This window comes from Rhinopithecus bieti, unplaced genomic scaffold (assembly GCF_001698545.2).
Source record: "Rhinopithecus bieti isolate Rb0 unplaced genomic scaffold, ASM169854v2 scaffold_72735, whole genome shotgun sequence".
Taxonomy (NCBI): Eukaryota; Metazoa; Chordata; class Mammalia; order Primates; family Cercopithecidae; genus Rhinopithecus; species Rhinopithecus bieti.
The window spans coordinates 256,082-265,817 of NW_016827539.1; the positions used below are offsets into that span (position 1 = coordinate 256,082).

The 9,736-nt window shown below is 58.8% G+C and overlaps 1 protein-coding gene across 3 annotated transcripts in view; it reads left to right on the top strand.

The window, feature by feature from the left end:
- The first annotated feature begins 8,769 nt into the window (after positions 1-8,769).
- Positions 8,770-9,736, top strand: part of KREMEN2 (kringle containing transmembrane protein 2) — a 4,263-nt gene continuing 3,296 nt past the window's right edge. For 2 of the 3 annotated variants that reach the window (XM_017863897.1, XM_017863900.1), the window contains exons 1-2: positions 8,770-9,156; positions 9,401-9,575. In XM_017863897.1, coding sequence (XP_017719386.1) covers positions 9,063-9,156; positions 9,401-9,575 — 269 coding nt within the window. In that variant the 5' untranslated portion in view covers positions 8,770-9,062. Of the gene's footprint in view, positions 9,157-9,350; positions 9,576-9,736 lie in introns of those variants that run through there. The other variant, XM_017863899.1, reaches the window with a different exon arrangement.

The window sequence follows — 9,736 nt, forward strand, 5'->3', positions numbered from 1 at the left end:
CAGGAACCAGGTCATGGTCATCCTCGTTTGTTGGGAAGGGCCGAACTGGCTCTGCTCACCCCCACACCAGCTCAGACCAGCTAAGGCTCCTCGTCTCTCACCTTCCAGGGGTCCCGTGCCCCCACACCCCACTCAGACCGTGCCCCACTGACCAGGCCTGGCCTGCCTGTGGACAGCCTCCCTCCCCAGGGTGCTCTCTCGATGGAAAGTGAAGCCTCAACCTGAGCGGGAAAGAACAGGAAGAAAGGGCTTGGCTCACCCATCCCCAGCCCCTGGAGCTGCCCGTGTGGACCCCTCCCTGCCCCTGCACAAGAACACAGTGACCTATTCGGACAGACAGAGAGACAGACAGACTCCTGCGTTCAGACAGAGCCCCAGCCCAGCCAGGGCAGGGCAGCTTCCAGCAACTCATGCAGACTTTTTGGAGGCCGAGGCCGCTAGCTCCCCAGAAGCCATTCTGAGCCGTCTGGCCTGGGGCCCAGAAGTCAGCCAGCCCTGGGCACTCCCAGACCCTGCCAGCCTTGGGGTCCTTATCTGAGAAGGGTGGGTCCTGCAGACCAAGCCACTGGGGTGAGGGCCAGTCATCCAGCATCCCCATGGGAAAACCCCTCCAAATCCACACAGGAGTTCCATGGCTGAGCTGAGCTCTGAGTTTCCAAATCAGGGCCCCTTCCTGGCTCTGCCCATGCTGGTGACCGGAGCATCTAGGACAAGCCGGCAGCAGGTGACCCCATTCCACCAAAATAAGCCTGACTTTGGGCATCTCGCCCCCTTCTGTGTCCCACCCTCACCTGTTCCCCAGGTGGTAGGAGAGACACAGAGGAACCAGGCAGCTCAGGAGGCAATGGCGGGTGGGGCAGACAGCAGGCTGGAGGTGGAGGGGTGGAGATCAAGGAAGGCTTATCAGAGGAGGCAGCTCTGAGCTCCGAGGCACGAATTGACCAAGTGAAGATGCAGGCGAGAAGCACATCAGGCCGAGGGAACCGCAGTACAGCAGCCCAGAAGGCAGAAAGGACCGGACCTGGGGAACCAGGAGGAGATCATGCTGGCGTGTGGGGGATGCGGTGGGGGTGAGGTCAGGGAGGGAGGCATGAGCCAGTCCAGGCAGCACCTTGAAGTGTTCTGAGAGCTTCCAGAGCATTATTATTATTTTTTTTTTCTTCCTTGCTCCCTCACTCAGGCTGGAGGGCAGTGGCGCAATCTTGGCTCACTGCAACTTCCGCCTCCCAGGGTCAAGCGATTCTTTTGCTTCAGCCTCCCAAGTAGATGGGATTACAGGCGCGTGTCACCACGTCCAGCTAATTTTCGTATTTTTAGTAGAGATGGGATTTCTCCATGTTGTTCAGGCTGGTCTCGAACTCCTGAACTCAAGTGATTCACCCACCTCGGCCTCCCAAAATGCTGGAGTTACAGGTGTGAGCCACTGAGCCTGGTCAGTTTCCAGAGGATTCTTATCAGACCAGCGACACAATCTGATTTAAAGTTTAATGACTCTCTAGTCACTTATCTGACAGTTCAGTGTTTAATTACCCGAGAAAACACTGGTTGCTGGTGAGGATGGCAGAGGGTGCGAGTGAGGAGTTAGACATCAATAGGGTGTTCAAGGGTGTCCCAGCACTTTGGGAGGCCGAGGCAGGCGGATGACCTGAGGTCAGGAGTTTGAGACCAGCCTGGCCAACACGGCAAAACCCCGACTCTACTAAAAATACAAAAACCAGCCAGGTGTGTTGGCAGGTGCCTGTGATTCCAGCTACTTGGGAGGCTGAGGCAGGAGACTCACTTGAACCCGGGAGGCGGAGGTTGCAGTGAGCCGAGATGGCGCCACTGCACTTCAGCCCGGGTGGCAGAGCGCAAAAATATATAAATAAATAAATAAAATTTACATGTTGAGGCCGGGTGTGGTGGCTCATGCCTGTAATCCCAGCACTTTGGGAAGCTGAGGCGGCCGGATCACTTGAGCCCAGGAGTTCAAGATCAGCCTGGGCAACATAGCGAAACCCCATTTAAAATTTAAAAAATAGGGGCCGGGTGCAGTGGTTCAAGCCTGTAATCCCAGCACTTTGGGAGGACAAGGTGGGTAGATCGCAAGATCAGGAGTTTGAGACCACCCTGCCCAACATAGTGAAACCCCGTCTCTACTAAAACTACAAAAAATTAGCTGGGTGTGGTGGTGGATGCCTGTAATCCCAGCTACTTTGCAGGCTGAGGCAGGAGAATCGCTTGAACCCGGGAGGCAGAGGTTGCAGTGAGCCCAGATGACACCACTACACTCCAGCCCGGGCCATAGTGCAAGACTCCGTCTCAAAAATACATAAATAAATAAAATAAAATAAAATAAAAAAATAAGGCCGGGTGCAGTGGCTCACACCTGTAACCCCAGCACTCTGGGAGGCTGAGGTGGGTGGATCAACTGAGGTCAGGAATTTGAGACCAGCCTGGCTAATATGGTGAAACCCCGTCTCTACTAAAAATACAAAACAGTAGCTGGGTGTGGTGGTAGACGCCTGTAATTCCAGCTACTTGGGAGGCTGAGGCAGGAGAATCTCTTGAACCCAAGAGGTAGAGGTTGCAGTGAGCAGAGATCGTGCCATTGCACTCCAGACTGGCCAACAAGAGTGAAACTCTAGCTCAAAAATAAATAAATAAATAAGCTGGCCAGGTGCGGTGGCTCATACCTATAATCCCAGCACTTTGGGAGGCCAAGGCAGGTGGATCACGAGGTCAGGAGTTCAAGACCAGCCTGGTCAAGATGGTGAAACCCTGTCTCTACTAAAAATAAAAAAATTAGCTGGGTGTGGTGGCACATGCCTGTAATCCCATCCACTCGGGAGGCTGAGGCAGAGAAGTGTTTGAACCTGGGAAGCGGAGGTTGCAAGGCTGCAGTGAGCCAAGATCATGCCACTGCATTCCAGCCTGGGCGATAGAGCGATTCTACATCTCACAAAAAAAAAAAAACAGCTGAATGTGGCAGCACGCCCCTGTGGTCCCGACTACTTGGGAGGCTGAGGTGGAAGAATCGCTTGAGGCCAGGGGACTGAGGCTGCAGTGAGCCATGATGGCACTACTGCACTCCAGCCTGGGCGACAGAGCAAGACCCCATCTCAAAAAAATCATAATAATAATAAAAGAAATAAAAGGTGACGGGGGTAGGGGTGGAATTTGGACACAGCTGCACGCAGGAAGAACGCCATGTGCAGATGAAGGCACTTAGAGTGAGGCTTCCACAACCAAGGAAGGCAACACAGAAGAAAAGAGTGGGATGGGCAAGGGAGGAGGGACTGGGCCGGGTGCTGTACACAGCAAGCTCCCAGTCTTGGTGGCTTAACCTACATATGTTTGTTTTTCAGTCATTCAGAGATTTGTGCCAAGACTTCTGTTTGGCAGGCACCTTCCACCAGGTCACTCAAGGATCCAGCTCCTTCCATCCTCCCCTACGTATCCTCTCCGCTCAGTTGGTGAATGGCGAAGAGAGAAGCTGAGGCTGTGGCAGGCCAGACCTGGCAGGGACTTTCCAGGGATCTTGTAACTGTTCTAGCCGGGTGTGGTGGCTCACACCTGTCATCCTAGCACTTTGGGAGGCCAAGGTGGTAGATCACTTGAGCTCAGGAGTTCCAGACCATCCTGGGTAACATAGGTAAAGTATGTCTCTATTTATTTATTTGTTTGTTTATTTTTATTTTTATTTATTCGAGATGCAGTTTCGCTCTCGTCACCTAGGTTGGAATGCAGTGGCGCCATTTCGGCTCACTGCAACCTCTGCCTGCTGGGTTCAAAATATTCTCCTGCCTCAGCCTCCCGAGTAGCTGGGATTACAGGTGCCCACCACTGTATACAGCTGTTTGTATTTTTAGTAGACACCGGATTTCACCATGTTGGCCAGGCTGGTCTCAAACTCCTGACCTCATGATCTGTCCACCTCGGCCTCCCAAAGTGTTGGGATTACAGACATGAGCCACTGCACCGGGCCAAGAACCTCCCTCCCTCCCTCCCTCCCTCCTTTCCTTCTTTCTTTCCTTCCTTTCATCTTTGAGACGCAGTTGCCCAGGCTGGAGTGCAATGGCACAATCTTGGCTCACCATAACCTCTGCCTCCCGGGTTCAATTAATTCTCATGCCTCAGCCTCTTGAGTAGCTGGGATTACAGGTGCGTGCCACCAGGACTGGCTAATTTTGTATTTTTAGTAGAGATGGGGTTTCTCCATGTTGGTCAGGCTGGTCTCGAACTCCCGACCTTAGATGATCTGCCTGCCTCAGCCTCCCAAAGTGCTGGGATTACAAGCGTGAGCCACCATGCCCGGCCCAAGAACCACATTTCTAACAAGCTCCCCAGTAATAATGGTGCTGGTCCAGGGACCAAACTTTGAGTACTGAGAGGTGTCACTCCTGCTGTTACCCTTCTAGCCACACCTCATGTAGGGGAAGTGGGGAAATGAGTCCAGTGTTTGTGCAGGAGCTGGAGGAACCGGGATCAGTAAACACAGGTAGGGGGTGCAGCTAGGAAGCAGGCAGGAGGAACACAGCTGTCCCAGGAAGGGGGACAGGGCGAAGTATCATTGCTGCTGAGGATAGGTGAGGTCACAACTAGGACTTGCAGCCCCTCAGCAGGGGCCTCTTTCTGAACTCCTGGGAAGGCCCCGAAAGATCCCGCGGGGCTGCTCTCAGGGGCTCAGAGGGGCCCATGAACCCCTATCCCACTCATTCTTCATCCAGCTGTCACCCAGGAGAGGTGGCCCACTGACCCACTGCCCTCCTGAAGACAGAGCGTGGAGGTGAGGCCCAGCCTGGTTCATCTCTCCCAGGGCCTCCCCAGCCTCCAGGGGGACTCCCTGCCCACAGATTTCTGGAGCCTCCTTTTGCCTTGGTGGCCCTGATGTGCATCTGCCATGAGGAGTGGGCCCCAGAGGGAACACTGTCCCCACCAGAGAGGTGAGAAAAAGGAAGGAAGGGCCAGGCACGGTGGCTCACACCTGTAATCCCAGCACTATGGGAGTCTGAAGGGGTCGGATCACCTGAAGTCAGGAGTTCCAGACCAACCTGGCCAACAGGGCAAAACCCCGTCTTGAGGTTGCAACGAGCCAAGATGGCGCCATTGCACTCCAGCCTGGGCAACAAGCAAGAGACTCTGTCTAAAAAAAAAACAGGCTGGGCGCGGTGGCTCAAGCCTGTAATCCCAGCACTTTGGGAGGCCGAGACGGGCGGATCACGAGGTCAGGAGATCGAGACCATCCTGGCTAACACGGTGAAACCCCATCTCTACTAAAATACAAAAAACTAGCCGGGCGAGGTGGCGGCGCCTGTAGTCCCAGCTACTCGGGAGGCTGAGGCAGGAGAATGGCGTGAACCCGGGAGGCGGAGCTTGCAGTGAGCTGAGATTCGGCCACTGCACTCCAGCCTGGGTGACAGAGCGAGACTCCGTCTCAAAAAAAAAAAAAAAAAAAACCACACAAAACAAAAGAAAACCGTCTCTACTAAAAATACAAAAATAGCCAGGCATAGTGGCGCCCACCTGTAATCCCAGCACTTTCGTAGGCCGAGGGGGGCAGATCACCTGAGGTCAGGAGTTCAAGACCAGCCTGGCCAACATGACAAAAGCCCGTCTCTACTAAAAATACCAAAATTAGTCAGGTGTGGTGGCACCCGCCTGCAATCCCAGCTATTCGGGAGGCTGACGCAGGAGAATCGCTTGAACCCAGGAAGCAGAGGTTGCAGTGAGCCAAGATCCCACCACTGCACTCCAGCCTGGGCAACAGAACAAGACTCCGTCTCAAAAAAAAGAAAAGAAAAGAAAAGAAAAAAAGCAAGAAGACCAAGGGCAGCCAAGCAGCAACAGGTGGAACCCAGGCGTCCTGACTGCACCGGGTCTGGCCCAGACCCAGAGCTCCGAGCAGGAAAGGGCTGGGCTCAAACACCCCCACCCTGCATTGCCTTAAGAAGGGCAGGGCTGGGCCGGGCGCGGTGGCTCACGCCTGTAATCCCAGCACTTTGGGAGGCCGAGGCGGGCGGATCACGAGGTCAAGAGATCGAGACCATCCTGGCTAACACGGTGAAACCCTGTCTCTACTAAAAATACAAAAAGTTAGCCAGGCTATGTGGCGGGCACCTGTAGTCCCAGCTACTCGGGAGGCTGAGGCAGGAGAATAGCGTGTACCTGGGAGGCGGAGCTTGCAGTGAGTCGAGATCACACCACTGCACTCCAGCCTGAGCGACAGAGCGAGACTCCGTCTCAAAAAAAAAAAAAAAAAGAAGGGCAGGGCTGCTGAGCCTGCTCCTCCCATTCCTGGGGGGCTTACTGGTGGGGCAAAGTGGCCTGGTCCCTCCTCTTACCCAGGTCCCCCAACTTCTCACTTTCTCCCAACTTGGGCAGGGCAAAACCTGTGTTCCATGTTCCATAGGAGAGAAAGGCCAGGCTGGCCCCTGGGTTGCTTCTACACCTACCTCTTTGGCTCCTTTCTCTCTGTCGCCCCCATGTGGCCAATGTGCACCTGCGCAACTGCTTCCCTCAGAGATGACAAGCCAAGCCTGTCAGGCCCTAGGGACCCCAGGCTGACCCCTGCCCTGGTCTGGCCTCAGTCTCCCTGTCTGTGAAATGGGCTGCTGGAGATCCTGCTTCGAAGGTGTCACCTGGCGGCAAGGATATTCGAGGGGTGAGGAGCCCCTCAGAGCAGGCATGAGAGTATCTCTGTGTACCCAGAGGTCCCTGAAGAATCAGAGACCCTGGAAGCCAGATGGAGGTGTCAGTCAGCGCCCAGAACCTGGATCAGACCAAGCGGAGTTTGAAGCCCAGTTCCAACATTTAATAGCTGGTGACGTCCACGAGTCACCAGTTACCACCTCTGTGCCCCATCTGCAGAATGGGGACATGAAGTTGTCCCCCCTCGCAGAGTGTCAGGAGGGCAGACATGCTGCTGCTTGCAGAGTCCTGAGTGCCAAATGCTTGGGAAGTGGTGTGGGGGTGGGCTTCTTAGTTCTGGAAGTTTCCATGAGTGACCTGAGACTGGAGTTTGCTGCAGGGATACTCCACCCCACTCCATCTCAGTGTCCCAGCCTCAGCACTGAGCACCCCCTTCCTCTCACCCACTGCCCCCTCTGGAGGAGACAGGCCTGGGCCAACTGAACCGGGTGTCACAGTGCCAGGGACAAAGGGACAGATTATTTAGACCCTGCTCTCTCGAGGGAAGGGGCCGATTCTTCCACCAGCGTCCCAACCCCTTTCCCCACACAGAGTCCTTAATTGTCCCTGTCCCCACCTTGCCCCATCATCAGAGGGTGAAGCTCCCCACGCACCACCATGACCAGGCCTGCCCCTAGGACACCCTCTGTGGACTGGAGCCTGGGAGGACTTCACTCAGCCCCCTCCAAGAGAGACCGGGCAGACAGGTGGTCTTGGCTGCTCCCTCCTCAGGAAGTGCAGTTGGGTTCGAGGAAGTCAATGGGTGCTGGAGGACCCCAGCTCAGGGCTCAGTGAGCCGGACCAGCCTGGCCGCTGAGAGAGCTCCCGGAGGAGGCGACCGGGACCCTGGCTTAGAGTCTCAGCAAGCCAAGCTCCTTCAAATGCCCCCACCTTGGCTCCACACCCCTCCTCCAGAGCGCACTCGCGTGAGGCGCTAGCTGGAAGATCCCTGGGGGTCCCAGGACCGCAGCGGGTGCCCGGGCCTGGCAGAACTTCCCTGAATCCCATCTTGCTTCTCCGTCCGCAGCGGGGCAGAGAGGGTGTGGGGGCTGCAGGGCGGGGACAGGTCGGCCTGGGCTCAACAGCTTAGCGAGGGCCTAGTGTGGGCTGGGCAGGCTGGACTGAGGGGCGAAGGGGTCTGGGCGGGGCGGGGCCGCTCTGGGCGCCCGGCCCCACCAGTTCCTTCCCCGGCCCCGCCTCTGCCCTCCCACGCACCTGCGCTGGCCTCCCCCCAAGCCCTGGGGGCAGCGGGCGGGTGGCGCTGGGAGATCAGAGGACTCAGAGGAGTCGGGCCCAGGGGGAGGGGGCGGGGAATTTCCCCCCACGCCTGCCTGGGCCTGCTCCCCTCCCCCTTCTCCGCCAGGTGGGGGGCGCCGCTGGGGGAATTCCACTGCAGTGCGAAGGCTCGGGAGAGTCTGGGCTAGGGGTCCCAGAGAAAGGCGGGGGGCGGGGAGGAGGGGACAGACTGGGACCTGGGGCACAGCTGCCTTTCTCCCCAGACACCAGCTGCCCCTGCCTATCCCGGACTGAGCGTCCACGACTCCCGCCTGTCTCGTGGGCGCGGGGGCAGGGAGTGGCGCTTCCTCCTTCAGGCCAGCGACATCTGGACCAGGGGCGGGAGGGGCGTGCGGATCCGAAGAAAAGTGTGCGCGTGAGCACCTGGCAATGAATGGGTGAGAGTGCGAACGCGTGCGTGCACTGGAAGGAGGGCGCTTGTAACTCTGACATTCCGGGGTATCCTGGGGCGCGTGCGGCCACGGGTGGGGGTTCTGCATCTCCCATTTTAAGGGCCTTCCGTCCGCTTGCCTCGCCTGTCCCCCTCCACACCCTCCCACTTGAACCGGCACCGACCTGAGAGAGAGGGGGCGGGGAGGCGCGGGACGCCTGGGGTCTGGGGAACGGGCGTGGGAGGCGTCTGGACCTGCTGCCTCCGCTCCAGTCCTGGGCGGGGCTTCCCGGCCTCCCACGTGGGGAGGGAGAGACCCAAGGGGAGGGACCCAAGGAGGGATGCGAGGGGGGCAGGAGTCAGCGTGTTGGAGACCTGGGCGAGGGAGACGCCGAGAGCCAGGCGCAGTGAGAGGGGGCGGGTGTAGAGGCCGAGGCACCGCCCAGAGCTCGCTGAGACAGAGACTGAGAACGCCCCCGGCCAGATCCCCCCCCGGAGAGACCCGGGTAGGGACAGGGGCAGAGAGACGCCTCCAGGGGCAGAGGCCGTGGGAGGCAAAGACCCCCAGGAGAGATTTACCCACCCCAGACGGAGAGCGCGGCTCAGTCGGACGAGGGCAGACTGTCAGAGGACAACGCCCCCCAGGTCGCCTGGGAGACCCCGGAACGACCCCGGGGGCAGCCCGGGCCGTGTCCGGGCGAGGGTGACCTATCCTTGGTTGGGGGCGATGGGGACACAGGCCCTGCAGGGCTTCCTCTTTCTCCTCTTCCTCCCACTGCTGCAGCCGCCAGGAGCCTGGGCTGGGAGCCTGCACAGTCCAGGTAAGTACGGGCACGGCTGACGGGCCGTGTTCACCACCCTCTCCTCGGCCTCCGCCCCCAGGGCCAGACCCCCGAGGCTGGGGAGGGTGACAGAGCAGGTGGCCGGAGCAGCCGAGCAGCCCGAGGGTTCCCGCAGGGGCTGATGCGGGGACGCTGGCTGGGGACACAGGCGGGAGGTGGCGTAGGGGCGCGAGGATGCCCGGCGTGGGTCCGGACTTCCCCAGGCCCCGCCTTTGCCGTGCAGGCCTGTCCGAGTGTTTCCAGGTGAATGGGGCTGACTACCGCGGCCACCAGAACCGCACTGGCCCGCGCGGGGCGGGCCGCCCGTGCCTCTTCTGGGACCAGACGCAGCAACACAGCTACAGCAGCGCCAGCGACCCCCAGGGCCGCTGGGGGCTGGGCGCGCACAACTTCTGCCGGTGAGGGGCGGGGCCTGCGCTGGGGGCGAGGCTGGGCTCGCCATTGCGGGGATGGCCCAAGGCGGGGCCTCTGTGCGGGCGGTGTGGAGGTCTGCGGTGGACCGGTAACGCAGCCGCCCGAAGAACCTGGGGGCAGAGCCAGAACGAGGGGCGGGGCGGGG